The 18628-nt window shown below is 41.6% G+C and overlaps 2 protein-coding genes across 3 annotated transcripts; both read right to left on the bottom strand.

Annotated features, from left to right (window-relative positions):
• Positions 1–5271: 5271 nt before the first annotated feature.
• Positions 5272–8359, bottom strand: LOC120059954. 2 transcript variants are annotated; one of them, XM_039009029.1, is made up of 9 exons: positions 8248–8359; positions 7974–8067; positions 7710–7763; positions 7484–7529; positions 7181–7308; positions 6936–7050; positions 6600–6722; positions 6274–6411; positions 5272–6172 (listed from the first exon to the last, which is right to left on the bottom strand). In XM_039009029.1, exons 1-9 carry the CDS (start codon positions 8351–8353, stop codon positions 6065–6067), a joined length of 912 nt encoding a protein of 303 aa, XP_038864957.1. In that variant the 5' UTR covers positions 8354–8359; the 3' UTR covers positions 5272–6064. The 2 variants fall into 2 exon arrangements, with proteins under 2 accessions (XP_038864957.1, XP_038864958.1); XM_039009030.1 differs by having other exon boundaries at positions 7986–8067.
• A 155-nt stretch (positions 8360–8514) lies between these two features.
• LOC120059953 (beta-taxilin-like) lies at positions 8515–13445 on the bottom strand. Its single transcript, XM_039009028.1, has 9 exons — positions 13217–13445; positions 12991–13082; positions 12554–12724; positions 11344–11538; positions 10457–10576; positions 10150–10224; positions 9841–9933; positions 9584–9679; positions 8515–9273 (listed from the first exon to the last, which is right to left on the bottom strand). Exons 1-9 carry the CDS (start codon positions 13443–13445, stop codon positions 8614–8616), a joined length of 1731 nt encoding a protein of 576 aa, XP_038864956.1. The 3' UTR covers positions 8515–8613.
• Between the last annotated feature and the right edge of the window lie 5183 nt (positions 13446–18628).

The raw sequence follows: 18628 nt of genomic DNA, 5'->3' as shown, positions 1-18628 counted from the left end.
CTGGTGGCATCTTCTTTGTGGCATAAACTGGCTGTCCTCAACCCCCCCGCCGGTCTGCTTGCAGACCTGCAACGCAAGCTGGTGGACTTCTTCTGGTCGGGCCATCACTGGCTGAGGGCGGCAGTGTTGTACATGACCGTCCACGAAGGAGGACAGGGCCTGGTGGAACTGGAGAGCAGGATGGCTGCTTTCCGGCTAAAGGCGGTGCAGAGACTGCTGTACCATACTGATGTTGGCTGGAGGGAACCAGCATGCGCGCTGCTGAGGAGGGCTGGAGGATTAGGGTTGGACCGGCAGCTGTTCCTCATGAAGCTGGAGAGGCTGAGTACAGCAGGTCTCTCAGAGTTTTACTCTGCGGTGCTGAGGACCTGGCAGCTATTAAGGCCCACACGAGAAGGGGGTGTGGAGCCTGGGCAGTGGGTGTGGGAGGAGCCTATTTTCCACAACCCAGCCATCCCTTTGAGATCGGTTCAGTCGGCCACCCTGCAGAGGCAACTGATGGCAGGGGGTTTACAAAGGCTAGGTGACCTGAGACTGCTGGGAGAGGAGGGGTGGAAAACCCTGGAGGTCTTGGCGCAACAAACAGGAATAACGTCTCTTAGGCTGCTGGAGAGATTCCTGGAGGAGGTCCAGGAGGCACTGTTGGAGCCGGTAAGGGGTGTGTTTGAGAGGCCAAAGGGAGAGGGGCCACCAATGTTTCCGCCACTGCAGGTGACGGCAGAGACTGGAGACTGGCAAGGGGGTCTGGAGGACTTGTTAGATTTGAACACTCCGAGCCTGGGGGAGTTTGAGGGGGTGGGAGGTAAAGCCCTCTACAACCTCTGCGTTAAGGTTAGGAACATTAGAAGCCTAACAGGAGTGAAGGCACATCAGTGGCAGGGGGTATGTGGGGTGGAGAGTATGGTGGGTTTTAGATGGAGGGCGCTCTACAAACCCCCAGTACCAAAGAGGTCAGGGGACCTCCAGTGGAGGGTTCTTCATGGAGCCCTGGCCACTAACAGCTGGTTGGCACGGGTTGATCCGGGAATTGGGCAGGGGTGTCCTTTCTGTCAAATGAAAGAAACTGTGATTCATGTGTTTTCTGTGTGCACCAGGTTAATGCCATTAATGTCTCTGTTGGAATGTCTGTGTGAGAGGTTGGGGGTGGTTTTTGCTGTTGGGATGTTTATAATGGGATACAGGTATTCGAGTAAGGAGAAAGCAAAATGTGTTTTGTTGAATTTTCTGTTTGCTCAGGCAAAGTTAGCTATTTGGCTAACAAGGAGAAACAGGGTCAAAGGTGGGGGGATAACAGACCCTTTACTATTGTTTAATGGGATGGTCTCTGCGCGCCTTAGGGTTGAGTTTGAGTTCTATAAAATGATAAAATGTGTGGAGATGTTTGAGGAGATATGGTGTGTTGGGGGGGCTGTCTGTATTGCTGGGGAAGATGTTTTGGATATACGGTTGTAGGAGAGGGTATTGTTTTTGTGTATTGTGATGGTGGTTTGTATCATGTGGTAGATGGAAAGGTGAGTATGGTACATGTATGCAGTACAGGATATATTTTGTTTTTTTTAAGGGGGGGTGAGTTTTAAATGAAATGAGAATGTTTCAGTAAAGAAAGACCAAAAGTCTCTTGCTCTCTCGCTCTCGCTCTCTCTGGTGCATCCTGTTTCCATTGATCATCCTTGAGATGTTTGTACAACTTGATTGGAGTCCACCTGTGGTAAATTCAATTGATTGGACATGATTTGACCCTGCTGGCCACTTCATTTTTCCTCTTCTTCTCTTTCTTGGAATGAGAGGTCATTGTTGTAGATTCTGGCTCACCAGGTACCAACTCCAATGATTCATTCACTCTGCCTTTTGCTCTTCAACCTCTGTCTCACTTTCTGTCATTTCAGCTGGGATATGTGATACGTCTGCCCTACTCATGGGGACAGGATTGTTGTCCTGCACATATTGTAGTGTGAAAAAGTTTCCTCTATGCACCTTATGTTGTCCAGTGTAGTAGGACTGTACTCTACCATCTCCTGACACCCTCTAGAGTGGGATTGTGTCTGCCAGTCCTGACTACGCGCAAGGCCTTGTCCATCATAAAATACTTTGATCCAGTGAGGGCCCGTCTTTACAGACTGTGTTATGGGAGTGATGGGTGCTGTTTCAACATGTACAAAATGATCTCCATTGGAGCTGTTTGTGAATTGACGCTTGTATCTTATCATGCGCCTCAACAATCTCCCCACCACCTTACATCTAGCTTTTGCCAGAAACTCAGTCACAACACTATCATCTGCTGATTCAGGTCATTCTTTATTTGTAACTTGAATTGAGTTCTGGTCAGCCATATGTGACTTCAAACTGAAAGGATTATTCTCTTTGAACACAACATGTTTTCCTCTGACTGTTATTCCTTTGATCAGAAGCTTTACTCTTGATTCCTTACTGAGAAGATATATACGCCAGAGTGCACTTACTCTCTGTACTGACCACAAGGGGTTTGGAGGAATTTCATGTATGAGACTGTGGTAGTGCTCCTCCTCCTTAATGGGGTTGGCTATGGCCTCCTCCTTTGGACTGGAAAACCCACCACCGGCCCAGGTGACAGGCCCGATAGTGGTCAAGTTCCTGAGGTTCAAGGACAAGGTAGCTGTTCTGGAAAGAGCCAAGAACTTGAGAGGAACGTATATCTTCCTCAACGAGGACTATCCTGAAGCTGTGCGCCAGAAGAGGAACTAACTTATCCCAGCCATGAAAGCTGCCAGAGCGAGTGGGGTCATTGCTTACATCCGCTACGACAGGCTCATGTAGTGTTAATGTTTAAAGTAATTTGTATAACATTGAAATGTATCACCAAGACTATTCACCATTATACAGTGAAGATACTTCTTACTCAAGTATTGATGGACGGTTAATCCTCAAATAGACATTTGCTGGATTCAGTGTTATCCAGCGATTGAAGCTTCTGAGTTGGGCTGAATACTTAGACAAAAGGAGATTTCAAAACATAACAAAACAAAATATGGATATATCTTTCCGGACCTTACAGAGGTCGATAAATCCCCCCCCACCCTAAAAAAAATGTCCTTGCTCCACGAGAGAAGCATAAATTAAAGAAGAATGACAAATGTCAACTAGGTTGTTGATGATGCATTGATCATTCTATCAATTTAAGGCATTTCTGGTGAATAAGGCTTTATTTAGTATTCTAGACGAGCATCAAGTAATGACAGAAGAGAAGCTGCATGTATCTAATTAAAGACAAGTTTACTAACAAGTAGCCTACCAAATGTTTGAAATTATAAGCAGAAAATATCTAAATGAGGCTTAAAGACAATCTTTTTCTGCACCCCCTGTCGTTCAGCAGTCCCTGAGTAACGTGTGCCGGTAGCCTACATAAGCCTTTTGAAGTAATTGTTTGACAAACAGATGAAAACATCAGGGTCGCAACTTTGGTTTTAGCAGTGTATTTTTTTTATCCATTCGGATTAACACTATAAACAGCCTACCCAACTGTTCGGAGGCGTCTGCGTGGTCCTAAAGCACACCGTTGCCTCGTTTTGTATCACATTCATATGATAAAACTGGGGGGGAGGCAAGAATGCAATTTCAGAATGTGGGGGGGATGTCCCCCTGTCCCCAGTGAAAGTTGCACCCCTGGAAAACATGACTGGTTGTGTTTATGCCACATTAAAAGGTAGGCTAATACGTTTTAAAAGTTAAAGAACACATCTTTACTATTAGGCCCATAGAGATCCTATATGTAATTCTATGATTAGGCCCATAAAAAAAGTGTGTGCAGACATAAGAGGTCCCATACCGGCAAGAAATGAAATCTACTTTCACCCCTGATTAGAAGTGTGATGGCTATATGGTGTGATAAAAGTGTCTGCTAAGTGACCAAAATGTTATGTGAAAATGAATACTTGCAAAGCAAACTCTAATGATCACCGTCCCCAAACAAGGCCAAGTTTAATTACATTGCGAATTATTTGGGACACAGCTCATTATAGAAATACCCAGTGTGCTTTGCAAATGTTTAGTTTTACCCTCACATTTTGGCCATTTAGCATACGCTCTTATTCAGGGCGACTTAAGGCGTCCCCATGCTTCCGGAAGAGTTCATGCATATGTTATGATGACATTTTGTGAAGTTATTTCGGCTGTTCAGGCACACACATTTTTTTCTTGAGGCAATCCGAAGTCCGCAGTCGAAGTCTACGCCCCTTCATTGGTGATTGGTCAAGAGTAGGGATTCTTCAATAAAGTCTTTGTTGTCATTCAACGAGAGACGACTCATTTTCATGCACATGTTTTCATTGAGAAACACTGCACCAAACATCTTAGTTAGATGTCAAATTGTGTGACTAAGATCTCCTCAGCAAAAACTTTACAATGAATGAAAGATTTCTTGAGCTATCTTAGATTAATTCTGACTATTTTGGCTATGGCGTCTCAAAATGGACAAACATTACTATTGGTGCTTCTCTCTCGTTTTTCAAGCAAAGGTTTTTTTAAGTGAGTATGCACACTTCAGGTATCACCGGCACCAAATGAGGGGTGACAACATTCAGAGGAGGTGCTAGCGAAAGAACTGCAGAGCAAGAGTGACTACATGTTCGATGCTGAAATGCAAATACTTGAGTACTCGAGTTTCATGACCATGTGCAACCACCAGAGGCGGGAATGGTGAGCAGAAAGCGATTTTGACAAAGTGTTACAGCAGCGATGAGGCAGAAACCGACTGTACCAATAAAATAGGTTTACAATGCGGAATGTTTACAATGCGGCCGGGAGGCGCAGGGAGGAGGTGACCCACCACCAAAGCCTCAGTTTAAGGTCAATCATGCAAAGAGCCATATGGTCGAGGGAACATAGGGTCGAGGGAACATAGGGCTGAGGGAACATAGGTTGAGGGAACATAGGGCCCTGAGAACAGATGCATAATGGTAAGTAAAATTACATAGCGTTCTGAGGTAAATAATGTTAAGGTTATGAAAATAAATAAGAAATCTCGTTACAGCGTCTCGTTACAACATTATTTTGTAATGGGATGTAATTGTGAATCGAAATGATTCATTTGGACAATGTTCCAGTATGCCAATTGCCTACTGTTAAACTGGGACTCTTATAGATCATTTTAATGGGGAAATAGTTAATTTTTTGGGGGGGGGGTTATGAAATAAATATTTTCTTAACAGAAATACATTTTCTAAATATGATCAAATGTTAAATTTAATTTTACTCAAATCTGATATCAGCTACCTTGCTAGTGAAAGCTAGCATTGCTGCATTTTCAAATCAAAGTTTATTGGTCCATATATAGATTTGCATATGTTTTTGCAGGTGCACAACAATATTCACATAATCCAAAAAATAGAAATTAAGACAGTATATTAATAGAAAAAGGTGTGTACAGCAGTAGTTATACAGGATGGGCCATGACTAGATTACAGTATATACATATAAAGTGGGTAAGACAGTATGTACAATTATTTTACTTAGAAAGATATTACCTCACCAAAATTAAAAACGTTTATTTTGCTGTATTTGACTCTGTTGACAATAAAACAGTCATTGAAATTGAGGGTTGAGGGGTTTTTCAGGTTGCATTTGACAAAATGTCCATTAGAGTGTAGTGTTGAGAATGTTGAGCTGATGGACCTAGGTCATTTTATTGTATGTATATACAATTACATATACATATAATCATAATTAAGCCACCCCCTTAAGTAGACAATGGTAAATGGCCTGAGTGAACATTTATCCACCATCTTTGCTGCAGTCTGCCCTTCTAAAAGTAAAGTTATGGTCCTTAATAGTACACTATTTCTCTTAGTGTCTACTGCAATGACATAGGGTGCTTTCCAAGAATGTCCATAAGGTGAACTCCTCTTCTGCAGTGCCTTTAATAATATATTATTTGAGGGCAATAGTCTATAGCTGATATCTCCCTGTGATAAAGCCATTTCTGTATCAGATGAGATGGGGTCTGCTTGTTTTTTTTAACATAATGTTGAACCTGACAGGTTTGGGTATCCCTTCTGAATGGCACCCAGCATGTCCTCTACTGCAGGTCATTCTATAGGGCGTTCAGTATGTCCTCTACAGCAGGTCTGTCTATAGGGCTGTCACAGCAGTGAGAGAACAGCACCCTCCCCTGGTCATCCAGGACAAAATCTCCTCCAAGCTGAGAATACATGGAAAACAGAATGAATGAAAAATAGAACCATAAAAGTACACTCCTTAATGAATGTATTCTTTATGTATCTGATCATCTCACAACCACACCTGAAACATATCATCTTCAATAGACGGCAGACCTCTTGGGAACTCCAGGTTTGCCACAACGTGTTCAGCGTAGAGTAGCATGTTGTTGAAGTTCAACACTTTCTTTAGAGAGGCTCTCAAGCCAAAAGTGCTGTACACCTGCAATCCCCCAACATAACACGACTGTTTATAGTGCATTGTAAATTAATAGTAGTAGTAAATACACTATATAGTATGTATAACATACATCATTTCAGTCAGATAAGTATCAGGAAGTGAGGGAATCAAATACAGTTGACACTGCGATGCCTCGTTCTAAATCAATCAATTTGCCTGGTAACTCTAACCTTCCTGTGTGGGTCTAACACCATGTCATACTGGCAACCTGTCTCCGCTAGCCAATGCAACGCCCCCTCTCTGCAGCCAAATGACACCACCACCACTTGCACTGAACATGCATCCAGGGCAATCTGCAACACAAGGCACAGTGCTCTGTGTAATGGCCTCAACTTGAATATGTTTTTTTCTGTCCAGCACCTGAATGTGGACGTGCATATTCTTTCTTTATCACAGTTCTGTGTATCCATAAAGGTTATAGGCTATGCACAGGGAACTAATGTTGATGAGAAGAGTCAGCTAGGTGTATCATAAACCTTAGGTACAACTGTCAACACATGGCTCACCTTATGGGCCTCCAGATCTTTCAGATGGATTCGACAGAGGAGGCAGGAGAACTGACGGATCAACACAAGTAGAACTTTCTCACCTCTCCCAAGGTACTTCCCTAACGTCAGAGTTCTGAACAAATACAGAAAGGCAGAGAGACAGACGAAATACGTCACTTCTGACAGACAGAAGCTAATACCCTGGTTTGAGCTATTATCTATCACAAAGAAGAGGCCGTGTAAGACAAAGTCATCAAACTCACGCTCCAGTCTGGGCATCAATGAGGGGTATGTCAGGCGACAGGCATTTTACTTGTGCCTCTTGACCAAAGATTCTATCGCCCAGATGTAGCTCCTTGTCCAAGTACTCCAGAAAACTATCCCACTGCACCTATTACCAAGCACATCCAGTGGATGTCGGAGGAAGGAAGTGATAAGTTAATGCAAGGTAGCTGCATCCAGAACAAGAAAAAACGCTAACCTGCCAAGCTAATACACAAGAGTTTTTACACAGAATCATGCAAGTAATATCAAACACAGGCCTAGCAACAGCCATATCAGCGTACTCCCAGCTGCAAGAAGTCCTCAACAGCGTCCTGCATTTCAGCACATCTAGAGAGAGAGAACAATAACTCTGTAACTTCTGTATGAGCTGTTCAAAGGTTAATCTAATGAGGTAAACAGTTAATTATTACTAAAGGCATTGGCTCTAATAAAGTTGATCTCACAAAGGTATTGACATTCAAAGTCAATGGTTTTGATTAGGAAACATGGCTTTGCTATATGTCTTACTGGTAGCTTCTCTTCCATAGTTCCTCAGCGTCCTTTTTCTTCTTCACTGACATGCTGGTGGTGTATAATAATCAACGTCTTTCATTATTTGCAAACATATTTGGTAGTCATTTCCAATAATAATCATTGAATCTATATAGGGTAAATTTTGCATTATTTCCAGAGTATATTTTCAGTGCCTGAGAGACTGAGTCAGTTTGACAGCAAATACGTGCTTATAAACAGATTGTAAAGGGTTAATAACTTGTTAATGTAAAACAGAACCTTGTGAATAACCTTGCCCCTGCTGGAATAAGTCCCAGTAGCGATTGGTCCAGTTCAATACGGATCTTCTTCCTGATGTAGTCTTGCAGAAGTCCTATAAATGATATACGTTTATTTAATTAACTGTCATAGCCTCTTTTGAGGACATTGCTGACTTTAACTTACTGTTGCCATTTGCCAACAGCTCATTAGCCTTCTACATATTGTCCATGTTGAGCAGGATTGAATCATGAATCTTTGATAGCGCTAGCTGTAGGCCTAGTACACAACCTACCCTCTTTGCTCTCCTGTTTAGCGAGTTCCAACAGTGCTTTTCCATTTTCAACAAAACTTGTCAAAGCTTTCGCATAAGTCTGCGCATCTGTCTCCTTCTCAGCCATGTTGTATGGTTAATGATTAATGATTAACTACCAGCAAAGATGTGTAATAAATACAAGATATACAACTCCTAATCAATCCAGTGTTAGGCTTCCCATTTATACAACTCCCCCTTCTCAGCTTCTCTTCTAACATGGAGTTATAGAAAGAAGACAACATGAGCATGTTTTTATTGTTTATTCTTAAAAAATCCAGTCAAATAAGTTATGATCACTTCATGTTCTTCATCTCTGATTGTAACTTACTGTAACTACACCATAGTCTAGTCAACTGTCTCCAGTTCCCTATCTCTCTGCTCCTGGGCCTCGTCTCCTTCAGCTGCTGCAGGAGAAGAAGAAGAATAAGAAGAAAAAGGGCCAGTGGTCTCCTCTGTCATCTTGTCTCCATTACACCCCTCTATGTGATGTTCCTCTGGGGTCTTGCTGGCCTCGCTACTGGCCTCTGGGGCCTCAGTGTGTCCATGTGGCTCTGTGGTGGTCTCCCCCTCTTCCTCGTTGTCAAAGAACTCAGGTGGCACAACGTTGGAAAGGGTGAACGACATTTGAATCTCCTGCAGACGGGACTTCTGGGCCTTCAGGTTCTCCAGCTCGCTGGTCAGGTGTGTTGCAGGAGCAGGTTTTTCCGGAGCAGGAGTTATAACTGCGAGGGTTTCTGTAGCAACAGGTACTTTGAGAGTAGGGCTTTCATTAGATGGGTTTTCAGAGGGTGTCTCAATGGGCTTCTCAGCAGCAGGTACCTCTGAGTTCTCGTTCTCCTTTGTCTCATTTTCTTTCATCTCCGCTACACTGGTGGCAGCCGCTGGATTTGCTTCCTGGAGCTTATGAGAGAGACTGTTCCTCTCCTCCTGCAGCGCCCGGCACAGTTTTTCCAGCTTCTGGGTCTTCAGGGTGAACAGCTCAAACTCCTTTTCCTTCAAGGTTTTCTGAATGGAGTAGAAATATACAGGTTGAAAATCAGTACAGATATTCATAAAGATCACTCATAGGTATCATTCCAAATGGTATCCTATTCACTATATAGTGCATAAAGTCAATAGGGCTATGGTCAAGCGTAGGGCACTAGGGAATAGGGTGCATTTGGTATGCAGCCACTATCTCCACCATGAGTCAAAGAGTCATATTTAACTCTTTGTTGCTTGTTTGTCTTTCATCATGTCTTTGACAGAGGGTGACCGTAAAAGTAACATTCAAAAAAATGGGTGAAAAGTGTACGCCATGTTTATGGTATCTTACGTCTGTGAGCATATCAATAAGAGCCTTGTTGCAGCCCTCAAAACGGCTTTTCCATTGAATAGACTCCTTCTCCAGCTTCCTCATTCTCTTGGTCATCTACAAGACAAAACCCATCACATTTTAAAGTGTGTCAGTTCAATCGAAGAGTAAACAAAGGGAATGTATTTGTGCCATGGCAACAAAATTGACCTATAAGATTATAGATAAGGTCATCATAATAGGAGACAGTAATATACGGAGAACAAGACTTAGGCTACCTTATCCATGTCCTGTTTAAAGCTGGCGTACACTCCATTGCTCTTCGACACAGTCCCCTGGAACTGATCGAACTTCTCAGAGTACATGGACAACTGGAGGGAGATATGGGAAAGTTAAGTTTGTAAAATATAGAGACAGACACAGAGAAAGAGAGACAGAGATTTTGATTGCATTTTATTAGGATCCCTATTAGCCGACGGCAATGGTGACAGCTAGTCTTACACGGTCCGACACATAACGAAAAATACATTACAGACAAAAATACGGGGGGACAGAGACAGAGACAGACGGAGCCAGTCTCCATTTACCTGGGCCTGCATCCCTTCCTCTTGCTCCTTCAGAATCTGCACCTTCACCTGTGACTGTGCCGCCTTATTTATCAACTTTGGAGAAATACAATTTATAAAAAAGAAATCAGTTAATAATGATTTGCTTTGTCACTGAATGGAATTTCTCAAAAATATTTTGTCAGTGTCTAACTTATTCCATGCACTGATCTATATTTCATACAGTATAAAAAATGAACTGAACATGTGATTAAACTCTTACATAACAAATACATATGAATAAAATATCTTAAATTGTGTCAAGACTTGCTGAAAGATGCTAACTTACATGATCCCTCTCTCGCTTGTGCTTCTCCTCTCCCTCTTTAATGAACATGTTTGCCTGTTCAAGTTTGGTTTCCAACAACTGCTGCTGCAGGTCTCGATGTTTGAATACCTTTTCCAGGTTCTGCAAGGTAAGACGAGGGAGACTGGGTCACTTTTCACCGAGACGAACATCACACGTTTGGACGCAACATAGCCACAGGAGGCAAGGGCTAGTATTTATCATTGGTATATTGCTAGTGGTAACATTTTTGACTTGAAAGGAGAACTATGACATTTATGCAGAGGAGATGAACAGAGCCAAGCTTATCAGACACTAACAACACTGTGGGGAAAAAAACAACTAAAAAAACAACTTCTTTGCACAAACACTCACACTTGTCTTTTCTTACTAGCACCGACTCTGCTGATAGCTATTTGATTGAGGAACATTTACCTTACTATGACTGTGATGTGTGGTTGTCTCTCCTAGCTAGCTTAAGATTCATGCACTGCTAAATGACTAAAAAGGAAACGTAAAATGAGACAAATGAACCACTGAGCATGCTCTTGAGTTTTGACTCATGGAGGAGCACGTTTTTTTTTGTCACACCGTGACTCCTGGTGTTGCATGGGCCTGTTGTGGTCAATAATGAGGGGGTCTCTATCTCAGTTGAGTACTGAATGCCGTCGCTAAGGAATTTGCAATGTGTTTGTGACATACCGTATGTTAGAGAGACGCACATAGTAACATTTGTTTTATTGTTTTAAAGCATCTTTGAGATTCTCATTGTATTGAAAAACGCTACATAAAATAAATATATTATTATAGCATGTTGATATAAGTAAACACATTCAGTTTAAACTGCACTACAAACTCCAGTCCAGAGCATGTGTAACAAGGCCCCATACCGCTTCTCTTGCGTCGTACTGGGAGATGAGGCTCTTGAGTTTCTCTGCCAGGTCGCTGTTCTCCTGACAGAGTTTGGTGTTGCGGTTACTGTGCTCCTCGATCTGGACCTGGATGTCCGTTAGCGTGCTCTGGAAGTGAGTGGTGATGTCCTTCCTCTTCAGGTCATCCTCCCTGCACCTCTGGAGGGTCTCCTCCTGCATGATCACATTATACAGGATGATGCACAGTTAGTTGGGTGGCAGGTAGCCTAGCAATGGGTTGCCAGTTAGAATCCCGGGAAGTGAGCTAGCAACCGGAGCGTTCCTGGTATCAAATCCTAGATACCATTGCCTGTCGTTGTGCCCTTGAGCAAGGCACTTAACCCCCACAACAACAGCTCCCCGAGCGCCCAGTGTGGCAGCCCCCGCACCTCTCCAAAACCTCTATATGTATGTGTGTCTTTCGGAGGGGGTTGGGTTAAAAGCGGAAGTCAAATTTAGGTTGGACCGTGTGTGCAATTGACCAATATCTTTAATCTTTATATATCTTAATCATTATCTTATCATTATCTTATCTTCATTATCTTAATCTTCATCTCACACTCCCAGACACCTGATGCACAGTAAGTTACACTCACAGATATACTCATAATGCAAGGAAATATGTACTGTAATGTCGCTGCACATACAAGCAGACACACAGACCGTGTACGCACATACTAAGGGCTCTATTCAACCCGCATCCCGGAAGTTCAGCTTTACAGCATCATTTAAATTTAAAGGCAATGTTCCCGCTTGAGTGGAGACTGCATTCAGAGGAAATGTTGCATATGTCAGCTCAATCGGAAATGACCTTTACATTTCTAACAGCGGAATCTGTAACGCTTCAGCTTTACAAATTGAATAGAGCCCTAACTGTAGCCTAACCATACACATGCCACACAATTTTAACTTAGTGAGCGCCGCTGGTTGTTGCATCAGACCTGGGTCAGTATTTGAGCTTGGAGTTTGCGCTTGATTTAGCTTGGGAGTTTGAACTTTCGGGACTATTCCATTGGTTCCACTGTATAGGGAATATGAAATCAAGCACAGTTTAGGTATTTAAAAGTACTATTTGATATATGCATTTGATTAAGTCTGGTTGGCTGTAAACAGTGAGAAGAGAGCCTCACCTAGGACGTTAGACAGAGCAGTCTGTGTACTACAGTATATGCTACAACGAGAGGCTCACCTTCAGTGTCTTGTTGTGTCTCTGCAGCTCCCTACACAGAGACTCCAGTTTGCTGCGGGCCAGAACCGCTCTGCTGTGTTCACTCTGAAGCTGGTCCTTCTCCTTCATCACCTGAAGAAGCTTCTTCTGCAGAACCTTCACCTGCTTCTGGTCACCCCGGTGCTCCTCCAGCTACCAACACACACAATCATTTTTGTTCTTCACAAATCAAATATATGTAGAATAAGCAAATACTGTGGCATAGGTGTAGACTAATTATATGGTACTGGTTAGCAGCCAGTTAGATAAATATAACTATATGCTTCACTATGAATAATATAAAACATATTTAGCATGAACAGAAAATACAAATGTACATGGGCAAAGACCACATCTAGTTCCCTACTAGACACCACGGCATACTACCTCCGGTGTATAATTCGGCATGGTCCACTCACCAGCTCAGCGTGCTTCTTGATGATGGCCTCCAGTTTTTGCTCTGTAGTGCCGAGCTTGTTCAAGCTCTGCATCAATAGCATGGCCTCTTTGCCTGGATCGAGATCATGTCGCAGGACAGTTAATACCACTAAAACTATTGATACACTGTAACACGAACAACTATTGATGCTGAATAGATGCTAAATAGAACAGAAGAGGAAAGATGAGGAAGAACACATAACCCACCGAGGCTTTTCAGCATCTTCTTCTCTAGTTTCTGGTCCTTGGCGGAGCTTTTGGTGACCTGCTCCGTCAGAACCTCCTCCTCCACCTCTTCCTGCTCAGCAGGCTCCTCACTGGCCTCCTGGTAGGTACTGATGATGTCCTCTAGCTGCTTGCTCAGGTCCTCTGTCAGGTCCACCTGACCCTGACACTGGGCTGGGTCCCCCTGGTCACTCACCTGACATGTCTCCATTCTGATAGGCGTGCACTAAGATACAATGATACAGCATAGAATTAGAATTACTTGAACTAATATGGACATATTCTTGTTCCAAGTTCAATGTTTCTGTGAAGGATGACAGTTAATGAGACAAATCTTATAGCCCTATTTCACACACTCACAAAGAAAACGCCCTGATTAGTTTCTCAAGCTTGGAAATTAAAAGCAGTGCTATATACTAATAGTATTTGATATACTACTGTATAAGAAAAGCCAAGGTCAAACCAATCTTTATCAGAATAGCTGAAATAATATTTTCCAATTTTATTTCAACTGTTTTCTCTTGTTTATGTATTTTATTACCCTTAATGACATAGTCGATCAGATTAGCAATTTATAATCTGTCAACCTCCACTGTCTGTTTGACTATTGAAGTCTGGTAGTGCTTGACTGTGGCCTGTTTACGTGCATATAATTAGCCTGCTGCCTGGGTGCATACCCTCTACTCAGTCTCAACTCACAGGCAGAGCAGAGTAGTCAGAGCACATGGCACCTGTTCTGGGCCCATATGCTATTTTAGGAACTTCTTAATATGGGCATGTTATTTATTTTTTTACAATCTTACGCTTGTTGTTGTAAATTGTAGATAGATTAATGACACTTAAAAAGATCACTTTAAATATCCAGCAAAGTACTTAAGTGACTACCCAACTGAGTTTTAATTTCTTCTGAGTAAATGTAAATTCTGACATACTGTATCTATTTCTATTGCCTAATACATTCCAAGAAAAACTTTGAACAGAACATTAATTCGATACAACGGGACATGTAAAAATGCATTTGGCCTATACTGTAGCTGACAACTTCTCATAAAACACCAAAGAACAAGAGGTTCCATCACGATAGAAACATTACACTGCTTCAACGAGTGTGACAAGTCACCCATTCCCCCCCAAAAGTAAGCTTATCCTAAATACATTCAAACGTACAATGCAAACTTACAATGCACAAGACAGAAAACACATACCCATGAAAATATTTCATTCTACACCATCCAAAACTCAAATATCTGCAAACAAACGCATAGAAGATATTGAACTGCTTCTTACCAAAAGGTCCAGGATCTAGGAGAGGGGAAAGGAGACGTGAAGAGGGGGGTAAGAGAGAGAGGGGGAGCTCTAACTCTGGCCCCACAAATATAACAGCTGTGAAGAAGACCTCAAAATAAACCACCGGGACATAACAGAGAGACAGGGGAACAAATTGACAGCGACACAGAAAGAGAGAGGCCATAGAGAAATAATAACATATAAATCGCATCCCCTGTTCAGAACGTCCCACAATGAAACCACACAAACCTTATGCCTCTAAGCTTGTAATGACCTACCGACAAGAGTTATGTTGATGTTTACCAAGAAACGTTAAGGACTTTGTAACAGTATTATCAGGGGTCGCGTTAACGCAGGATTCGCATTTGTCACGCAGAAAAGGAAAGACAGAACGCAGAAAATAGGCTACATCTTGTTGCGTTTTATAAAATGCTTCTTATTGTAAATTCTGCTCGGTTTTCAGTCAGGGTTCGCTCCAAATCGTTCATGTAAAAGGACTACTTTTTTGCTTTTTTTTTAGTTGCACTTCTACACTCCGATGAAATGTTTTTGCTCTGACTGATGTGCAGACTATTGTAGACTACTTTTGTCCGGTACTTTCCTCCTGTTTAGTATTTCTCTGGTAGCTCGTTAAAATGCTAGATTCTTCAAGCAAAACATTAGGAAATGTATCTGGCTACATTCTTTCTACGATAAACATTGAGAAATATGATGGCCATGCATCGTTTAGTTCTTGCACGCCCCAATCACTTCATTGATGCAAAACACCACTGTTGACTTTAAATATAAAACGCAGGTGAAATGGTTTAAAACGCATGTGTTTTATGGTCTGCGTTTTAAAAATGCTGATTTCTGAAAGCTAATGCGACCCATGGTACTATGTAGATTCATAAACTATACAACCAGCAATCATATTTTGCTCACCCTCCAGCATATTAGAACTGAATTAATAGACAGCGAATACATTTTATGACTAAACGACACACGAAATCCATTGTATAATTGATCATGGTATTCTTAGTAACAGTGCCTGGAATGTGAAGGATTGAGTTTATGTGCAATTGACGTTCTCCCCTTTCTCAAAGTAACAGTTGCCTGTACTGATCATTCATCACCAGAAGATGTCAGTAGAATATAAATCTCTATTCACTTCATTCTGGAGAGTTCTCCCGCCCAGGACAAATATGATATAATCTGAAACATCACTGTGTTTTCTCTATCCTGACTGTCCTGTAACGATGTCAATAACTAATCAAGGGAATTAGTGACTGCTTTAATAAGAGGTAAATAGTCTGTAACTTGGTGAGTTAACACTAACACTGCCTTTTAGTTAGTTAAATAGTTCTTCAAAGTTCTTGAAATGTTCCGGATTGACTGACCTTCATGTCTTAAAGTATTGATGGACTATCGTTTTTCTTTGCTTATTTGAGGTGTTCTTGCCATAATATGGACTTGGTCTTTTACCAAATAGGGCTATCTTCTGTATACCACCCGTACCTTGTCACAACACAACTGATTGGCTCAAACACATTAAGAAGAAAATAAATTCCATAAATTAACTTTTAACAAGGCACACCTATTAATTGAAATGCATTCCAGGTAACTACCTCATGAAGCTGGTTGAGAGAATGCCAAGAGTTTGTAAAGTTGTCATCAAGATAGAGGGTGGCTGCTTTAAACAATCTAAAATCTATTTTGATTTGTTTAACACTTCCTTAGTTACTACATGATTCAATGTGTTATTTCATAGTTTTGATGTCTTCACTATTATCCTACAATGTAGAAAATAGTACAAATAAAGAAAAACCCTTGAATGAGTAGGTGTGTCCAAACTTTTGACTGGTACTGTATGTATATATATATATATCATTTGTAAGTCCAAAGATGGATGTAGCATCTACAGATTGCCCCTTTAAATCTATCAAAAGTGTGCGAGTTTGAGCATGTGTCTATTAGGTCTATGGATATTTTTTTATCAGCATGAATTAGATTGAGCAATAAAAGACCCACTTTTATTCCATAGGCTGGGATCCATACTATGCAGCTGTTGCAAAAGCACAATTTCACTGGCTGTCAACTGGTTTCAAAAACAATGATTGATCGGCAGCTTAAACTTCTTCAATTCAACAATTATTGGGTTCAAATACACATTTAGATTTGTGAACAGCCATCCACTTCAATCCGTAAGGCACAAATAGTTAAATGAGAGAGCAGCAGTGATTCACATCAATACGCTATCTAGTTATCAATTATAAATTATATCCGTATCGCCGTAGGCTACACCACTGCAGTCATCCTTACCTCCAGGCGTTTATTCGAGTTGGATCATCTTTGGATGCCGACAGCAGTCGCACCATTGGAAGACATAGCTTGGACTGTAGCCTACAAAAGCCTCTTCCTGCTCTTTTCCCGCGATCCATCAAACACATTTGGTATGTCATCATAGTGGTCTCTGACTTGTGGTCAGACTCGCTCAGGTGGACCAAATTTATAATTGTGCCTTTTTTCAATGCTGATTTGAATGTCATTGAGTAAACAGAGAAGTGTTTTCCCAAGCATCCTTTCTGAATTTGAAAGTAATCCTCGAAGTAATTATCTATTTTTTCAAAAGTATCTGTCATCTGATTAGAATATTTTTGCTGGTAACGTCACGGATTACAGTTCGTTTTTTTGTAATCCCTTACATGTAATGGATTACATGTAATCCGATACTCCCCAACCCTGCTCATGGGGACACTACGTCACTGCAAAATCTACTGGTAGAGCTCGAAACTTCAAGCCCCTTGGGTGCTGCCATAGAGTTACATTAGAACTGCCCATCCAAGAAGGCTCAAGATCATTGGCCATAGATAAAATGACATCAAATCATATTATATCTACCGTAGCTTTGATTGGAGTGATCATGTCAACATCATACTTTCAAAATCTTAGCTAGCAAGCTAGCAGTCATCATCATGAATCAAGTCAGCAGGGTGGCAGGTAGCCTAGTGGTTAGAGTGTTGGACTTGTAACCGAAAGTTTGCAAGATCGAATCCATGAGCTGATGAGGTAAAAATCTGTCATTTTGCCCCTGAACAAGGCACTTAACCCACTGTTCCTAGGCCATCATTGAAATAAGAATTTGTTCTTAACTGACCTGCCTAGTTAAATAAAGGTAAAATAAAATAAAAAAGTCAACAATCTACTGGCAAATCCTTTTCAGATGAAGAGAAATTCTAGATAAAACATATCGGTGCTCATCAGCCATTGGACATAAACATTACACAACAAGTTGGAAATCGCAAATTCAACAATGAGTGGTTTGGAAGGAATCAGTGGCTAACTGCAAGCGTTGCAAAGCAGTCACTAGCCTGCTATTCAGTGGAGTGGGTGTGTGGTCCAAGTCTGGGTTTAATGGTCTCTTTTCCAAGCTTAAAAGGATAAACATTCAACACGATGGGCCAGAAAAGGTTGAATACATTGGCCATGCAGTCAATCCAGTATGACTTCTGCTGTGTTCAAAACAACTGGGAAGTGGGAAATCTCAGACTTCAGTGAGTTCAAGACAACTGGCAACTCTGAAAAAAACTTGCACCGACTGGAAAAATACGTTTTGAATGGTCATCCAATTCAGAATTCAAAGTCGGGGACTTGGGTCTTGTATGCTGCTACATAAATTATGTAATATATCAGGGAGATATGTATACTGTAGCTAAGAACGTAATACTAAGTGTATGTTGTGTAGAAAGCTGTTAGTAGCTCATGTGCCTCACCCTAATAATTTGGTGCCTTTCCCCCTCCTAACTTAGCCTACTGTTCTGACTTGGTGGTGCACATGTAGCCAATAGCCTGTTTTAGAGAAATTGTACCATTGAATATTATAAGAACTTTGTCTGCTTATATGCACCCCTTTATTTATCCTACGGTTCTGACTTGGTATACAGGGAGAATACTGTAAGAATGGCCCATGTCCTAAATTCTGTCGCTGTACATTTAAAAAGTGCTGACCAAATAGTTATGGCCATCATAGCTCGCTCATTAATGTCTTAATCGAAATGACAGATTACCTCTTATCCGCTCGCCGTCACCTTATGCCATAGTTTGTTCATCTCAATTGTCAGTAGAAAC

The sequence above is a fragment of the Salvelinus namaycush genome, chromosome 15 (assembly GCF_016432855.1).
Source record: "Salvelinus namaycush isolate Seneca chromosome 15, SaNama_1.0, whole genome shotgun sequence".
Classification (NCBI taxonomy): domain Eukaryota; kingdom Metazoa; phylum Chordata; class Actinopteri; order Salmoniformes; family Salmonidae; genus Salvelinus; species Salvelinus namaycush.
This window is presented reverse-complemented; position numbering and strand designations above follow the sequence as displayed.

Bases quoted from the DNA above. Each gene is read 5' to 3' on its own strand.
- LOC120059954 (XM_039009029.1), bottom strand. From the start codon at position 8,353: ATGGCTGAGAAGGAGACAGATGCGCAGACTTATGCGAAAGCTTTGACA. The intron at 7,530-7,709 runs GTAAGACATATA...CTCTCTCTCTAG, and splicing joins CTATGGAAGAGAAGCTACCA to ATGTGCTGAAATGCAGGACG. The intron at 7,051-7,180 runs GTGAGTTTGATG...GTATTTGTTCAG, and splicing joins ATTGATGCCCAGACTGGAGC to AACTCTGACGTTAGGGAAGT.
- LOC120059953 (XM_039009028.1), bottom strand. From the start codon at position 13,445: ATGGAGACATGTCAGGTGAGTGACCAGGGGGACCCAGCCCAGTGTCAG. The intron at 12,725-12,990 runs GTGAGTGGACCA...GTGTGTTGGTAG, and splicing joins TCAAGAAGCACGCTGAGCTG to CTGGAGGAGCACCGGGGTGA. The intron at 9,274-9,583 runs GTAAGATACCAT...TACTCCATTCAG, and splicing joins TTATTGATATGCTCACAGAC to AAAACCTTGAAGGAAAAGGA.